This window comes from Vigna radiata, unplaced genomic scaffold (genome assembly GCF_000741045.1).
Source record: "Vigna radiata var. radiata cultivar VC1973A unplaced genomic scaffold, Vradiata_ver6 scaffold_322, whole genome shotgun sequence".
NCBI classification, from domain to species: Eukaryota; Viridiplantae; Streptophyta; class Magnoliopsida; order Fabales; family Fabaceae; genus Vigna; species Vigna radiata.
Genome location: NW_014543606.1, coordinates 79829 through 98727, shown reverse-complemented (window position 1 = coordinate 98727; position 18899 = coordinate 79829). Strand labels below are relative to the sequence as shown.

Below are 18899 nucleotides of genomic sequence, written 5' to 3'. Positions count from 1 at the left end.
GCAAATCCGACAAGATATTAAGCATGAGTTGCTGAAGAAAGGTACTGTGTAAGAGCCTATAAAATTGTAATAATTAGGAAAATAAATAAATAAGGTTAAATAGATATTTTAGTAAAAGATAAAAGGATTTAGTAATTATTTAATTAAAAAGATATTAGAAATTATTAGATATTAATAAATGATAATTAATTATTTTAAAAAGATTTGTTTAAAAAGTTATTATAGTGATATAATGGTTTATTATTAATTATTTATTTAATTATAGGAGATAAAATAGTTTATTAATTTCAAAGATATATTGATATAATGGTTTTTTATTAATTATTTATTTTATTATAGGAGATATAATGGTTTCTTAATTTAAAAGATTTTCTAAGAAATAAAAAATTTGGTGAATAATTATTAAGAAGATATTAAACAAATTTCCTAAAATATTTGTAAAAGATATTAAACAAATTCCTAGGCTTTATTTATATTAAATATTTCCCTAGAATATAATTCTATTTACTATAATTAACTTATACTAAATATTTCCCTAGGATATAGCTCTGTAATTAACTTGTACTAAATATTTCCCTAGGATATAGCTCTATTTACTATAATTATTTCTAAATATTTCCCGCCTATCCTAACTGTTGTCTCAGTTAGGATAGTCACTCCTCAATCGATCGGCTCCAGCTCTTCATCACCTTTTGTTCGGCTTTGCTTCCCCCTGCTTTCTACAGTTTGGCTCCTGCTCTTCACCGCCTTTCACTATTCGGCTAAACCTCTTCACGCCTTCCACCGTTTGCCTACTGTTTGGCCTTTACGATCAATATTGTTCGGCCTCACTTTCCTCCTACCTTTCTTCTCCTTCTCATATACTTTCCAACCCATGTCATTACCTCCTACCTTATACCCTAACACATACCTAGGACAATAAAAAAGGCAAAATATACACCAAAACATTGTGTTCCTCTTTTAACCAAAATAATTATTCAAACATACAAAATTCTCTACAGAAACTGCACCTGATCCCTTAGCTGGTCAAGTAGTGTACTTCCAATTAATCCAGGTCCAATAATGCCCATTGATATGGTGGTTCTTGAGAGATAAAATCTTGAATGGACAGCTCGCAAAGCCTTTATACAATCCTCTCGCTTCACAACAACAGTAATATTGTACTCAGAACAACCTTGTGCTATAGCACGGACATTTATATTGGCCTGTTCAAGAAAACAAGTTTGAACATTACACAAGTGAAAAGATATAATAAAATATGCAAAAATCTCAAACATAAGCAATATCTTTATCATAACTTTCTAACCTTAGCCAATGCATTAAAAAGGGAGGCGCTAACTCCAGGGGTGCTTGCCATCTTCTGGCCAACTGCAGCTAGAATGCTACAATTTGGGATAATCGCAACCTGAGGAATGCTACATGATTTAGAATGCCACAAAGTATTAAAATAAAAAGCTTTAAATTTCAACATCATTCAGTTAGATATACAATTTTAAATGGTAGAAATTAAATTACTCAGCTCTCAAGTTTATACTTCATGATAATTTACAAACAAATGATATAAGCATATAAATTAATGGGAGAAAAATGAAGCATTCTATTTAACACAAATTTCAGATCCAACTATCTTATGAAGAAAATGAATGGAGCATATTCAAGAGGAGGCTATACATCCCTTTTGATTGACAAACACATTATTGCCACACTTTCAATACAAATAATTAGTATCCGTAACTTGAAAGAATTAATACAAAAGAAAGAAGATTTTATTCAATTGATTCATTAGAAACAATACATCAACTTCTACATCTAGAGAACTCAAATCCTAAAGTAATAATTACATGAGATCTCTAGAATCTTCTAACAACTTCTAATAATACATTTAATATCCTATCAACAACTTTTAGTATTGCATTTAATATCAAACTAATAACACTCACCCTCAAGCTCGGGAATGGATATTTATCATTCCCAACTGGCATGTGAGATCATGAAATTGTTCAGTAGGAAGACCTTTTATAAATAGATCTGCTAACTGAAGTCCAGATGGAACGTAAGAAGTGGTCATAAGGCCACTATCCAGTTTCTCTTTAATAAAGAGTCAAAATGCTAATAGCTTACTGGTTATCACAATAAAGGACCATTAGTTCTTAACATGCTACTTTAAGATCATTTAGAATAATTCTCATCCATAACAATTCACACACCCTTTGTGCCATAGCTCGGAATTCAACCTTTGCACTAGACCTTACAACAACATTTTGTTTCTTAATTCTCCAAATCACCAAATTTCCATCCAAGAACATACAATATCCTAAGGAGAACTTCCTATCTATGACAGAACCTACATAATCTGCATCAGTATACACTTCCATTTTTAATTTTCCATCTCCAAAACAGTAATCCCCTTCCTGGACTTTTCTTCAAATATTGATGGATTTTGTTTACAGCCTGTAAATATCTCTCCCTTAGATCATGCATGAACTAACTAACGACTCTCACAACATAGGCTATGTCTAGTTTGGTGTGAGCTAAGTAAATGAGCTTCCTGACAAGTCTTTGTTATCGGCCTTTATTCGCAGTAGAACTGCATTACCACTCCCAATTCTATGGCTTTGTTCTATAGGAACTACAGTGGTCTTGCAATCAATCATAGTTGGTTCATTGAGAAGATCAATATAATACTTTATTTGGGAAATAAAGATGCATTTCTTTGAATAAGATACTTCTATCCTAAGGAAGTACTTATTTCTCATGTTCATCATCACTTGCAACAATCAAATCATCAACATACACCAAGAGTAGTGTAAGTTTACCTTTAGGGGAATGCTTGATGAATCGGGTATGCTAACCTTGAATCTGTTGATACCCCATGGAGATCATAACCTGACTGAGTCTATCAACCCAAGCACGAGGTGACTGCTTGAGCCCATACAAAGCTTTTTTCAACCTACATACTTTCTTCCCTTCTTCAATAGGCCTAAAACCTGGGGGAATTTCCATATACACTTCTTCTTCTAATTGTCCATGCAAGAAAGGATTTTTCAAATCAAATTGTTGCAATTGCCATCCAATATAAGCTGCCAATGAGAGAATGATTCTTACTGTATTCATCTTTGCCACTGGAACAAATGTCCCTTCATAATCAACACCATAAATCTGAGTAAATCCTATAGCAACTAACCTTGCTTTGTAACTGTTAAGAAGTTGACATTAAGTCTAACTCAACCCCATAAAATCGGTTTGTAAGGTGAGGTTTGCACCCACTTATATACTCTAAATTGGCCTTTTCTCTAATCGATGTGGGACTTCCAACACACACCTCTCATGTCGAGGTATATACATCTCAAGCGTGAAACTAGATATTAATGGGTGGTCCGATAGCGGATGGATCAATATGCCCAACAAACAACAAATATCTCTAGGATAGGCTCTAACCTAACTCTAATACCATGTTAAGAAGTGGAGTTTAAGCCTAACTCAACCCCACAAAACCGGCTTGTAAGGTGAGGTTTGCACCCACTTATATACTCTAAATTGCCCTTATCTTTAGTCGATATGGGACTTCCAACATAGTAACGTTTTAATGAGCCATTAGATTTATAGGTGACACTATAAACCCATCTGCATCCTACTGTCACTTTTCTAGTTGTCGGTGAATAATTTCCCACATTTGGTTCTTTTCTAAGGCACTCATCTCTTCATTCATGTCTTGAACCCAGTTCTCATCCTTCAATGCTTCTTGAACTAAAGTAGGGACTCTAATTGAATCAATGGTAGAGAGGAAACTCTGGTGCTGCAAAGATAGGTTTTTAGTAGTCATAGTGAGAAATGGGATACTTGGTACAAGACCAAGTTCCTTTCCTCAAAACAATGGGCAAGTCGTCAAGGTTAGGTTCACAATTAATAGCCAAGGAATTTTCCAAAGGTTCAACAGTGTCAGAAGATGGAGCACTTATCCCCGGGTCACATGATTAGTATTGTTCTTGGAACACGTTAGGTTGCTTTTGTCTCCTCTGATATTTTATATGGAAGAAATTCTATGGATAACTAATTTTAGAGTCTATCCTAGCGATCTTTATTGTTTGCTGGGCATATTTTTCCACCTACTATCGGGCCGCTATTGGACCACCCATGTCTAGTCTCATGCTCGAGATGTATATACCTCGGTGTGAGAGAGGGTGTTGGAAGTCCCACATTGACTAGAGATAAGGCCAATTTAGAGTATATAAATGGGTGCAAACCTCACCTTACAAGTTGGTTTTATGCGGTTGAGTTAGGCATAAAGTCCACTTCTTAACAAGAACTTTAAGGTGCTTGACAAGAACATTTTTATGAACAAAGGGATAAGTTTCCATATGCCTCAATTAGGCATGTATTACTAGATTTTGAGCTAATAAGACAGCACTTTGGCTATCACAAAAAAGTGGGTTTAGAGTGAGCAATCCAATGTTCAGCGAGAAGGGTCTAAACCCTTAATAATTCAGCAATGGCAAGAATAACACTTCAATATTCAGCATCAGGGTTCGATCAGGACAACCTGATTGTAACACCACTAAGATTGACAAGATAAACGACTGTTCTGGAAATGGATCACAATCATCAATGTCAAAAAATCATTCAGTAATGTAGAACACCCCTGTTTTGCAACAACAGTTTTCCCCTTCACATCATATATTTGAGCAGAATCTTTAGCTTTGGAGTATGTCTGCTCCATGGCATTCCAAATTTCCTTGGTAGAATTAAGAAACATGTAAGTATCAGTGATTTTTGGGATCATGGAATTCCATAGCCATGCCATGATCATAGAATCCTCTTCATCCCACTTTGTAAATCTAGGATCTTCTTCTTTAGGAGCATCTTCAGCCAAGTGGTTAGCTTTCCCTTTACCTTTCAAAATTCTGCAAACAAGTTGGCCTCATTTCAAATAATTCTTCTCATTCAATCGTAGGCAGTGTTGAGGCTCTATAGTTGTTCCTGATTGCTCTGTGACCCAATATTTACCACTTTAGTATGTTGGTCTACCATGTCCACCCAGCCATAAAGTAGTGAGAAGGGATTTGCTTATTACGACTGCAGCTACGAAAGAACATTGTAGAACGACAGCAACAATAAAGGTTGCACTGCAAAAACACAATAGCAATGAAGGTTGCACCACAAAAACTACAGCAGCAATGAAGACTGACGTCTAGCTTTTTGTGTGCGACAGCAATGAAGGCTGCCGCCTAGGGTTTTGGTGTGTGTAGTCAGAGACGGCTCCCAGAATTTGAGAGCTCTGATACCATCATAGAATTTAGGATAGAATTTTATACATTTTTATTATGCTGAGAATACAATCCATATATACAGGCTAGGGAGCTATTTTAGGGAAGCATAATAATAACTCCTAGACAACCAGATCCCTATGATTCTAGCACCCTTGAGAGAATCTTGTCAACCAATTGATAGCTAGAGTGGATAAAGTAAATAATGACAAAAGAAAGCTTCAGTGTTCCCACAAGCTAGAATATATGTATCATGAGTCAAGTTTGTTACAAACATTGAATGGTAGGACAATTGTCGAAGAGCAAAAATTACTTGGAGATAATTGAAGTTGTTTGCAAGAAAAAAGTACTCAAAAAGTATGGTGGCAGCTAGAGAGCACAAAGACTCAATGTGGTAGCCACCGGAGGGCAAAGAAAAAACACCCAAAGAGTGTTGGGTCTGTGATACGGCCCAGCAAATTAGGCCCAAAGTGAAATACGTGTATAGAAAGAGATACAAACGAGATGCAGTGAATAAAAACTCGAGAGGAGAGGAATAACAGAAAACTGCACAGCTGGCAGATGGGAATATACGTTAGAGGAAGTTAGTTACAAGGGAAAAGGTTTATAGTGGAGGGGGGAAGTGAGAGAGAGGGGGATGGGAGGGCTGGGAAATGGAATCGATTGTTGGGTTTTCTTTGTTTCTCTGATATTTCTTAATAGAATAACAGAATTGGTCTAGGTTCACGTTGAACAGATCAAATTTCATAATATACTTCGTATTTCTTTCTACTTTTGAGTTGTTTTCATTGTTGGTTCTTATCAACTGGTATCAGAGCTCTTGATTCTAGGAGCTTGAATGGTTGTCACACGATCTACAATGGAGAGCAGAATGGAGAATGTAGAAAGAAGCTTACAAGCTCAACAATCGGAGCTTAGTGAGATCAAGCAAATCCTACTGCAAAGAGATAGACCTCGATATTATCAATGGTCCCATCGACCACATAGTGGGACCAGGATTACAGATGAGGACGAGGAAGGGAGTAATTATTCGGTGTCCAGATCACGACCACCATGAAGATATGGGAGCCCACCTCGGGTGTATGATTTTGGGGGAAGGAAGATGAGATTTCGGTGTTCAATGGAGATGACACATACGGTTGGCTCGTTTGAGTGGAGCGTTACTTTAAATTGAATTCAGTTTCGGAGGATGAGAAATTAGATGTGGTGATGGTAGCTTTGGAAGGCCTAGCCCTGAATTGGTACCAATGGTGGGAGGAGCAGACGGCGGTTCGGAGTTGGGAGGGTTTCAAGACAGCGACGCTCCGACGATTCCAACCAGGATTGGCTCAAAACCCATTTGAACCTTTGTTAAGCATTAAACAAACGGGGACAGTGATGGAGTATCGCGGGCAATTCGAGATGGTTTCAGCACCGCTGAGAGGAACAGATCGTACCATGTTAAAGGGGATCTTCCTTAACGGGTTGAAGGAGGAGATTAGAGCTGAACTCAAGCTCTACGTCACTGACCCAATATTTGATTTGATGGATCGATCATTATTATTGGAAGAGAAAAACATGGCGATGAGAAGAGGAGGTTTGAGATGGGAAGAGAAGAAAGGTTGGCGGGATAAGGAGAGTGGCTTCGTGAAGGTTTCGGGGGAGTTATCTCGGGGGAAATCGATGATATCCATGGGGAAAAAAGGAGGAAAATCTAATCCTGAGCCTCCAGGGGAGAGGAAACTGCTGGAAGGGAGAAGATTGACTCAAGAGGAATTACAAGAAAGGAGTCGAAAGGGGCTTTGCTTTAAATGTGGAGAAAAATGGGGAAGGGAGCATGTATGCAAGCTTCGACATTATGAACTTGTATTGGTGGAGGGCCAAGAAGAGGTTAAACCAAAGGAAACAGAGAAAGATGGCGGTCCAGTTGAAACAGAGGAACCAATAGTGGAATTAGAAAATAAAAATCTGCAGTTGTCTTTGAAGAGCAAAGAAGGTCTCACTTCAAGAAAATCCCTTAAGATAAAAGGAACAATAGGAGGGAGAGAGGTGTTGATTTTGATTGATTCGGGAGCCACGAGTAACTTTATTTCTCAACTCCTAGTGGCTAAATTACAATTACAGGTGACAAAAACTTCAGAGTATACAGTGGAGATGGGTAATGGACAAAAGGAAAAGAACAAGAGCATATGTAAAGCAGTACAGATAGAGATGCAGAGTATTCGAATAGAGCAGGATTTTTTTATCCTTAATCTGGGAGGTACGGAGGTGGTGCTAGGACTAGATTGGTTGGCTAGTTTGGGAGATATTAAGGCCAACTTCAAAAATTTCACACTACAGTGGGAGGAAAGAGAGCGTAAGCAGATTTTGAAGGGAGATCCCTCCTTGTGCAGACAGCAAGCTTCTTGGAAGACAATGATAAAGACTTTGCATTCTACAAATGAAGGGTATTATCTAGCCTACCAATACGTGGGGAATGCTGAAACCAAACGACAAAACCAACTTGTTTCCACTCCTGTATCATGTGCCCTGGAAGAAACATTAGTAGAGTTTGGAGATGTGTTCCAAGAACCGAGAGGATTACCTCCAAAAAGAGATCATGATCATGCGATTTTGTTGCAGGAAGGGGGACAAATACCCAACACACGACCATACAGGTATCCCTATTACCAAAAAAATGAAATTGAAAAGATTGTGGGTGAAATGTTGCAGGTAGGCGTGATAAGGCCGAGCCATAGCCAATTCAGTAGCCCTGGATTTGGTAAAAAAAAAAGATGGGGAGTGGAGATTTTGTATGGACTATAGGGCACTCAATAAACTCACTATTCCAGATAAGTTTTCGATACCCGTGATTGATGAATTGTTGGATGAGCTAAGTGGGGCTGTGATTTTTACGAAATTGAATTTGAAGTCCGGATATCATCAAATTAGAATGAAGGATGATGATATTTCAAAAACAGCATTCAGGACCCATGAGGGTCACTATGAGTTTCTAGTTATGCCGTTTGGTCTCACCAACGCACCTGCAACTTTTCAAGCACTTATGAATAAGGTACTCAAACCTTACTTGAGAAAATTTGTTCTAGTTTTCTTTAACGATATTGTCATTTACAGAAAGAGTGAAAAGGAGCATGGGGAGCATTTGAGAGTTGTATTACAAGTGTTAAGGGATCACAACTTATTTGCGAATAGAAAGAAATGTCATTTTGGGCAGCGCAGCTTGGAATACCTGGGTCATATCATTTCTGAACAGGGTGTGGCTGCAGATCCTTGTAAAATCAAAGATATGCTCACTTGGCCTGCTCCCAAGGACGTGAAAGGGTTAAGGGGCTTCCTCGGTCTCACAGGATATTACAGAAAATTTGTGAAAAACTATGGAAAAATTGCGGCCCCTCTCACACAGCAGTTGAAGAAAGATCAGTTTCAATGGGGAAGTGATGCTCAAAAGGCTTTTGAGCAGCTTAAGGCAGCTATGTCCACAGCACCTGTCCTAGCTGTCCCTAATTTTGAGAAACCTTTTGTAGTGGAAACCGATGCTTCAGGTAAGGGAATTGGTGCAATATTGATGCAAGGGGGAAGGCCAGTGGCGTACATGAGTAAGGTTCTCTCCGAAAGGGACCAAAGTAAATCAGTATATGAAAAAGAACTTATGGCAGTGGTTTTAGCTATTCAAAAGTGGAGGCCTTATTTGTTGGGAAGGCACTTTGAAGTACACACGGATCAAAGGAGTCTTAAATACTTGGCTGAACAACGACTAATGGGAGAGGAACAACAAAAGTGGGTTTCAAAGTTGTTGGGGTTTGACTTTGACATAAAGTATAAACCGGGAAGGGAGAATACAGCAGCTGATACACTTTCCAGGCAGCAGCTATGGGCATTAACCACTGTCCAATTTTATGAATGGGACGAAGTTGATCACGAAGTTCGAATGGATGAAAAGTTGAGGGAAATTATACAAGAATTATTAAGAGACCCAAATGCTCATAAAGGATACAAATTCTTGCATGGTAGATTGTACTACAGAGGAAGAATAGTAATACCCAAAGGGTCTTCTAAGACTCCATTGATTCTTAAGGAGTTTCATGACACAGCAGTAGGGGGCCATTCGGGATATTTTCGTACATACAAAAGGATTGCAAGGTTCTTGTATTGGGAGGGAATGAAGAAACAAATTCAAGAATATGTGCAGCGGTGTGAAATCTGCCAACGGAATAAATACCAGGCTTTAACTCCCTCGGGATTATTGCAGCCTCTACCGATACCGACACAGGTGTGGTCTGACGTGTCCATGGACTTTATAGGGGGGACTCCCGAAAGCAGGAAGGAAAGATACCATTTTAGTGGTGGTAGATAGATTAACGAAGTATGCTCACTTTATAGCCATGTCTCATCCTTACACGGCCAAGGATGTCGCTGAAATATTCCTTAAAGTGGTGCGATTACATGGGTTCCCTTCCTCCATCGTGACTGATCGAGACAGAGTCTTCATTAGCTCTTTCTGGATGGAATTATTCAAACTGGCGGGAACCAAGCTTCGGTTCATCTCGGCTTACCACCCACAAACGGATGGTCAAACTAAAGTGGTCAATAGGTGTGTTGAGACTTATCTGAGGTGTTTAACTGGTACCAAACCAAGACATTGGCCTAAATGGCTAAGTTGGGCTGAATTTTGGTACAACACTAATTATCATGAATCTACCCATACAACCCCTTTCAAAGCTCTTTATGGAAGGGACCCACCACCGATAATTAAAGGGGATATAAGATTGACAGCAGTGGAAGAAGTGAGCAAGATGATAGCTGATAGAGATGCAATGTTAGAAGAGTTAAAAGGACAATTAGCTAAGGCACAAAACCGCATGAAGCAGCAGGCTGATAAACATAGGCAAGATGTGGAATATAATGTGGGAGACCGGGTATTTCTGAAGATTCAACCATATAAGTTGAGGAGTTTGGCAAGAAGAATGAATTAGAAGCTTAGTCCACGATATTATGGGCCATACGAAATTGTCGAAAAAATTAGCAAGGTCGCCTATAAATTAGCACTTCCCGCAGAGAGCTTGATCCATCCTGTTTTTCACGTGTCCTTACTCAAGAAGTTAGTAAGCGGTGATGTCCAAACTCAACCTCTGCCCAAGTGTTTGACAGAGGATTTAGAGATTAATGTGCAACCTGCAAAAGCCTTAGCAATTCGTAAAAATCAGCAAGGAATCAGAGAGGTTCTAATTAAATGGCACCAGCTACCAAAATGTGAAAATTCATGGGAATATTTGACTGAGTTACAGGAGCACTTTCTAGGATTCCACCTTGAGGACAAGGTGTGTCTTGATGGGGAAAGGGATGATACGGCCCAGCAGATTAGGCCCAAAGTGAAATACGTGTATAGAAGGAGATACAAACGAGATGCAGTGAATAAAAACTCGAGAGGAGAGGAATAACAGAAAACTGCACAAGGGAAAAGGTTTATAATGGAGGGGAGAAGTGAGAGAGAGGGGGATGGGAGGGCTGGGAAATGGAATCGATTGTTGGGTTTTCTTTGTTTCTCTGATATTTCTTAATAGAATAATAGAATTGGTCTGGGTTCACGTTGAACAGATCAAATTTCATAATATACTTCGTATTTCTTTCTACTTTTGAGTTGTTTTCATTGCTGGTTCTTATCCGTCTGCCAGGGAGCAAATAATGCTCGGAGAGTGCAATGACTATTAGGGAGCAAAAATGGTAATACCTTAATACCATATTGAAATGATTATTTGTGAGTTGTGAAAACACATGAGTATTCTTATTTACAGTTTACAATGAAGAAGAGATATAATAATAAGGAATAAAATCAACATTTGATAATGGAAATATTTAATAAGATATTTCACTATTGAATCTCATCATCTCTCTATTTAATTATATCTCCAATATAATCAAATCATATCTCTAACACAAATAAAAGTATCATGGTATAATGGATGGCCTAATCTTACATGCTAAGGACACTGCAAACTAGGAGATATAATAACATTTGAAGCTTAAGAATTATTACATGAAGGAAAAAGACAAGAATAGGCAGGAGGATGGCATCGGCTGAAGGCATTTGACTTTTATTAACTAATGACAGAAATAGCAGACTATCTTAGTCCCAAATATTGATGTCTGCATTACTGATATTTGCTTCCACTGCCATAGTATAAAAAGTGGTATGTACCTTGTATATTTTAGCCATAATATGCGGATACAAAAACACTTACACAACAATGAAAACAAATCATATAGAAAAGAAAATGACACTTCAGTCTTTATCCTCTTGAACAAATTAAGAAAATAGCACTCAAATGTGGTCGTGTCATTTCAAAATCTACAAAATGTAAAATGAGAAGTCTTCAGTCTGACATCACTCAAGTGAAGTGAGTGAGGTCAGTTGAACAGAAACATGCATTTTGATTTTAAAATAGTTGGATCTAGCACCTGAGAAAGACGCCCGTTATCCAAAGCTTGTCGAAATCTTGATTGCAATGCCTCAGCAACAGCTTTTACTTCTTTCTCAGGAACAGCAAAGCATACAGAATGCTCACTACTAGCCTACACAATTACTGTTAATGATGAATATTTCTTATATATAATGAGGATAACGAGACCAGTTGCATAGAAGTTATAAGTGCACCTGAGATATCATTATAACATTAGCTCCAACATCTTTTACTGCACCAAAAATAGCACTGGCTGTACCTGGAACACCGGCCATTCCAGTTCTGCAAAAAATGCATTAGAGTAAAACTCATAGCAATCTATGACTGGTTACATAAAACCTTAAATCAATAAGAAATGATTAAGCAGCAAAAACTGCCAACTATTATTGATCATGTAACACAACTGCAATTCATGAATAACTCACCCCTCGACATTTATGAGTGCCAAGTTGTCTATGGTTGCAAATCCTTTGACATAATTTTGCAGGTTCTGCCCATCTTCATTATCATTAACAGAAGGGTGGCAAATCTTTGTTCCAGGAGCAGAAAGGTTGAAAATGTTCCTTATCATAATGGGTATACCATATCTCATCACAGGAATAATTGTGCGTGGATGCAAGACATTTGCACCAAAATAAGACTGTACAAAAGACATTTTCAAAGTTAATCTCCATAACTTATATGAGACAAAGATGCACTAAGCCTCTACAGTATTCAACTCACCATTTCCCATGCCTCTTGATAAGACAGTGTCTTCAAAATCACAGCCTCGCTAACTGCAGAACATGTCATGGTTTATATTTTCGTCAAAAACATTATGTTCTAGCACTCAAACAATAAGACAAAAGCATCTTCAACATGTCAGCTAGAACTCCATCAGGTAACTATAAATCAATTCACGATGCATTTAATCCTCAAGTCATACACAAAAATAAGAAGCATCACAAACCTTTTCTAGGATCAGCACTATACACACCATCCACATCTGTCCAAATTGTGACTTGACAAGCCCTAAATAGAGCACCCATAATTGCTGCTGAGAAGTCACTTCCATCTCTCTTCAATGTGGTAGGAATGTTTTGAGGTGTGCTTGCAATGAATCCAGTTGCAATGATTACCTTACATGGATTCAAAGAGTACCATTTTTCAAGTCTTTGCTCAGACTCCAAATAGTCAGGATCAACTTGATTAGAACCAGAAGGATTTACAATAATGACATCCCTTGTATCCATCCATTTGCAATCGACCCCTTTCTATTGAACCATAAGAGAAGCAAGTTGCAATAAGCTAATTTTAGATAAAGGGGATAAGCAGATCTTTCTAATTACAACGTCATACCTTTCTAATAACTAGAGACAACATCTGAGCAGACCATAATTCCCCATGTCCCACAACAAAATCTGTAAAGGACTCTGTTGCATGACCAGCTGCAAGATAATAAGAATGTTAGGGTTAAAATGCAGCTCCTCAGCTCAAATTCATTTAAGCAATCATGATGACACTTTTTCCAAAATGAATGGAAAATCAAAAACGTTCATTGGGGAAAAGGTGTTTAAAGAGATATCACACTACAAAATTACGTGAAAGGTGAAAGAGCATAAATAAAAGAAATTATTATATTTGAGAATAGTTAATTTGGATTTATGCCAAGAAGAATTTTATTTAACTGAAAAAGAAAAAAGCATATCATGAGTGCGAAGAAGTGAAATGTTGACATGTATAATGGGGTAACTACTAGTGTGGAAAATACTAGAAACAAGGACTTCTCCATTTGGATAGACAAGGCATACATCAAAGGCCATCCTTCAATCTAATCTTGCACAACAACAAGAAGACAATGTTTTTACTAACGAATGAAGAGGAGTTTAAACCTAATCTTGACACAAACATTGTAATCAAGCAAATCTGACTTGACTAGGAGCAAAAAGACATATGCATTGCAATTTTAAAGGGAGGCCACAAAAGTAAGTGAAGAAAATTTTTAAAAGAAATTTCATGGTGAATAATATCCTTGAGAATTTGATTTGTTATTACATCTAATGTCATCATATGATTCATTTAACCAACTTCACCAAATGTGACAAGGCTAATATTGTCATGGTGGCAGTGATGATAGTAAGAACTTTTTTATCAACATCCATTGACGCAACTGAAAAAAAGAAAATGAAAGAAACAAATAAACACCAAAAATTAATACAAATTTAGTAGTGCCAAATATACATATGGAAAAGGCTATTAAAGAGCGAGTGTTTATGACTATAACCTATGTATATTGCACGAAGCATTGCCTTAAGGTTACTAATATCATTGTGCAACTTAGACAAGAAACTAGCAAGACTATCTCCCTCAAGAATGTCATGTGCAGTTGCACTATGCTTCTCCAAAACAGCATCCAATGAAGATATATAAGACTCATCGCGTGATTGAGCCTTGTGGATAAGGGCATACATCATATCTGTCACCTTCGACATAGCAGAGACAATCACTAATTTTCTCTCAGAATCATCTTTAAGAATTATTTCGGCAACATTCTTTATCCTTTGTGAGGTTCCCACACAGGTTCCACCAAATTTGTGCACAGACCAAGTTTCTCCTTTGGGAGGTAGCTTTTCCTCCAAAGACACATTTGATGTAACATCTGCTAGTGAAAAAAATAAAAATAAAAACATTTGCAAATGCCTGTTTCAAAAAAAAAAAAAAAAGGACAGTTCTATCATCAAAGTTTCAACCAGTAAACGAAGCGCATATCACGGTGTCTGGTGTTTTTCTTCCCCGTGGTAAAGTAAGATCCTTCCTGGTAGGAAAACCATGTCAGTACAGAGCAAAACATAAAAATCCAACTAATATCATGAAGAAATATCACTCAAAAGATTGCATACTCCAACAATTCAAAGAATAATATATGCTCAGCATTGGATAAAAAACAAAAAGACGTATTTAGAACAACCAAGCATTTAACAGATTATTGAGCAGGGTAACTTGTTAATTTCCTCTTGATATTCAAATATTCAAACTGCAGAAGTATAATCTTAAATGATCAATTCAACTAATAAGCTTATTATAAATCACATCAAGTTAATACTCTCTCTTCTCTAATTCTTTCATTTTGCTGATAAATAGAAAAACTATTAAAAACAGCAAAGTCGCATCATACAATTCTGGAATGCTCAAGTTGAACAGCATAAAAACGGGGTGGGTGTTTCCACAATTGGAATCATTTGATGCAACATCAAGTGCGAAAACAATAAGAGCAAACTGAGTTGATTCGATAAACCTAGAAGTTGAAAGGAACATACAGAAGGAAATGGGAAGAGCGCGAGAGGAAGAAGGGGCGGCATTGAGATTGGAAAAGCCTATGGCGAGGGTAGAGCGAAGTCTGAGTAGGCGAAATGCTGGACAAGTTAGCTATGGCGGCAGAAAAGGATGCCATGGGTGGCTGCAGAGTGAAAACTATAAACTCTAACGACCTGCTTCCTTTTAGGGATGCAATCAGAGACCGGAACGAGTTTCCCCTGTAGCAACTTACACTTTCTGTAATAAGTTAAGGTAAAAATATTTCAATTTGAAATTTAGTCTCTCACATCACAATCATTAATCCTATGCCTTATAAAAACAATTTTTATAACAAAAACACTATTTAAACTAGCTGAAAAATTATTTTATAAAAGTATTACTTTCACAAGCTTTTATAAAACTGTACTATTTTAATGCAATATAAATTTATTATGCAATGTAAAGTTTATACTTTCTAAATTTTATAAACTGTAGATCAAATTTTATTGTAAAAATCATATGATTTATAAACATTATTAAATTTTTCCAACTTTTATGATTTACATATTTATATAATTTTGCAAATCTACAATTTTAATATTTAACTTTCTCATTTAAGTATAAAATTTATAAATTTTATTATATAAATTAATGTATTGACTTATATAATTTTTATTTCTATTTAAATTAATGAAATAAATTTATTATAATTTATCATATCATTATAAATCTATAATATATATATATATATATATATATATATATATATATATATATATATATATATATATATATAAAAGAGAAGAGAATAGAAAAAGAGAAATGAAATCTTATCAAACTTCATTGTTGTATTGCTTACTATTGTAAGAGAAAATAGAGAAACACCTATGAGATTTTAAACTGTTTTGTATTGTAATCAAATCCTCCCTAAGAGAAATATAGTTTGAATTACTTGTCAGTAATCCTTGATTACAATTTTGAAAATAATTAAAGTACTTACAACTAAACTCAGTTTGAGTTGAGGAATCTTAGCAAGGTTGCTAAGTACAGGAGTGGTGTGAATACTCAAGGAAATCTCGGCTAGGGTTGTTGAATACCGCGAGTGGTTCAAATACTCAAGGATATCTCCGCTAGAGTTGTAGAGTACCAGGAGTGGTTTGAATACTCAAGAAAATCTTGGCTAAGGTTGTTGAGTACCAAGAGTGATGTGAATGCTCAAAGGAAATCTTGACTAGGGTTGTTGAGTATCAGGAGTGGTGTGATCGAGGTTGTACCCGAATCAAATTAATATGCAATTAAATGCAGTATAAACTAGGAAGTCACTCCTAGGTCGTCTCTCAAGGACTAAACTTTGGTTCAGGCAATAGGTCAAACACGTGGTGGGGAGTTTCTGAACAGATTTTGTGAAATGAAATTAACTAATTAATACACAAATTAAACACAAAATTAACAACAGGTTGGCATTTAGATCAATTGCATTGCTTCCTATCCTAGATTAACAACAAATAAACGCTCCTCTTACCCCAAATCCAACACGAATTAACCAACTAAGCGAAGGATAATTCGGTCATCAAAATTGTGAACTAAGCGAATGCAACACACTTATTCAATTGATTATGCACCACACAGATTAATCAATTAAGTGAAGATTAAAACCATTTAGGCAACTAAACGTATACCCAATTGCAAACACAAAACAAACTTAATACAACGCAAGGTAAAGACAGCAGAATACAATCACAGTTCAGAAATCTCAAGTAAGCACTACAATATCCCCAATTACCAACCCACATGGATTCAAGCTACCATTACTATGACCTTCAAACAACGAAACAAAATTTGAAACATTCGAGCAGAACCAATGAAGAATCGAAACTCAATGCAGAACTGAAATTCAAAAACGAAGTTCAACTGGAAAACGAAATCAAAACGAAATGGAAACGAACTCCAAATGAAATGGAAAAACCCTAAAATGAAATTGCAATTCGGGAATGAGAATGGAATTGAAAGTGTAGAAATGAAATTCAAAGCTAAGAGAAGAAAACGAAATTGCAGAATCAAAATTATATTGCTGAAATTCAAAAGTGCGTGAAAATTTTTAATAAGGGGAGCAATGTGAGAGCTGAACCCAATCCCTATTGTGTTTGTTTTTTATGATGACAACACATTGATAGTAACAACACATGGATGTTGTAATGTCAAAATAGAAATGTGTTTCTGTGCTATGAAATACATTTGTGATATGTACATGCTTATTGAGATAAATGCATATGTTGGACATATTGTTGTTTATGCATAATACCGTGATTATGATGCGACTATTGTTAACACCCTGGCAAGTGTACCAGATCGTATCAAGTAATAATAGACAATAAGTCCGAATATTGTTTCCCAAGGAACTCTTAGGCCTAATCGTTTATGTGAATTGATTTCTTAAGACTTGATAAAGATTGAATTTAGCGTTTAGAATGTGAAAACTAAAATAAACATGCAAATGTAAAAGCTTGATCAATTGACAGATAAAAGATAGAGATGAATGGTGTTGTTAGGGTTTACGGTTTCATCCTAATCCACTCTCATATATCTATTATTCTTATTAAATTCAACTTTGTTATCAATGTTCATGCAACTTTCTAATTTACTCTAAACCCGATGTCTCGGCGAAGAGAGCCTACTCCTAATTATTAGTTTACTATGTCTAGTCTCCCTAGTGATTAGTCATGCATTTCAGTGTATAGAAGCTTAAAGCAATTGACCGTCCTATTCCTATGTCTAGGTAATATTGCATAATCAAGAGAATTCCCCCCATGTCTAGATTTTCCCGTATGTGCCCATATCGACAAAATCAATGATCATGACATTGAATGAGTTAAACAATGCAAGCATAAAGTATAGAGAAGAAAACTCAAACTATTGATAATTAAAATACATAAATAAAATAAGAACTTCGATATAAGAGAGTTTCAAAAGGATTACATCGTTCCCCAACAACAAAGGGTTTTAGTTCACCATTGTCATGGTGAAACTATATGAATTGAATGGAAAAAATGAAAAAGATAACCCTAGAATTGAAATATTAGAGCTTTCATATCCAAAATCTGCCTCCAAGGAGTGAGAATGGGTGTTTTTGCGTCTTTTCTATGCCAAAAGATAACCCTAAGGGTCGCACAAATCTATTTATAGTCTATGAAAAATTACAAGGCCCAAGCCCAACTACAGCGCTCAGCGCTGGTTTCACCGCTCAGCGGTAGGTGCGACACTCAAGTGGGACGCTCAACGTTCACACTCAAGTGGGACGCTCAACGTTCACGCCCAAGCGTTTGGCAGTGTTGTTTCTGGAAAGGCCAACGCTCAGCACTGGATCTGACGCTCAACGGTGTGTGCGGCTCTAACTTTTCCCCTTAACGTTGGCGTTTAAGCGTTTGACAGTGGCTCACTGATGGGTGTCGCGACCCATACAAATTTGATTGCAATATAGAAATGCAGTATAATGCTAGGGAATGACCCCTAGGTCGTCTTTCAAGGACCAACTGCGGTTCAGAGTCAAGTCTAACACAAAAGGGGGGGGGGTTTGAAAAGTGTTTTTGCGAATACGAATAACTAAATTAAAACGAATGGACATTAAACTCGACTGTGTAAGTTAGAAGACATCAAGGTAAAATAAAGTGCTAATCCCAACATTCAACAAACAATTATCTAAACACAATTAAAACTATTAAAATGCAACACTAAATTAGAGACATCAAAAGCAACTAAACCTACCATGCAAATTCATGCAAAACAAAGGGATAATTAAACATGCTTTTTCATCTATCAATTATGTGACCAATATTCATCTACCAAATGAAATTAAAAGTGCAATTATCTTGAGAAAATCCCCTTGGGCCGTGAGCTCCTAGTCCACCAAGGCCCAACTTCAATTCTT

At 36.7% G+C, this 18899-nt stretch overlaps 1 protein-coding gene across 2 annotated transcripts in view; it reads right to left on the bottom strand.

The window, feature by feature from the left end:
* The window catches only part of LOC106754610 (bifunctional aspartokinase/homoserine dehydrogenase 1, chloroplastic), a 33617-nt gene extending 18381 nt beyond the window's left edge, over window positions 1-15236 (bottom strand). The window contains exons 1-11 of one of the 2 annotated variants that reach the window (XM_022777998.1): window positions 14998-15236; window positions 14431-14495; window positions 13965-14342; window positions 13040-13128; window positions 12651-12954; window positions 12425-12477; window positions 12127-12341; window positions 11896-11983; window positions 11700-11813; window positions 1307-1405; window positions 1011-1205 (exon numbers count right to left, since the gene is read on the bottom strand). In XM_022777998.1, the coding sequence (XP_022633719.1) occupies window positions 1011-1205; window positions 1307-1405; window positions 11700-11813; window positions 11896-11983; window positions 12127-12341; window positions 12425-12477; window positions 12651-12954; window positions 13040-13128; window positions 13965-14342; window positions 14431-14495; window positions 14998-15131 (1734 nt within the window). In that variant the 5' untranslated portion in view covers window positions 15132-15236. The remainder of the gene's footprint in view (window positions 1-1010; window positions 1206-1306; window positions 1406-11699; window positions 11814-11895; window positions 11984-12126; window positions 12342-12424; window positions 12478-12650; window positions 12955-13039; window positions 13129-13964; window positions 14343-14430; window positions 14496-14997) is intronic. The other variant, XM_014636649.2, reaches the window with a different exon arrangement.
* Between the last annotated feature and the right edge of the window lie 3663 nt (window positions 15237-18899).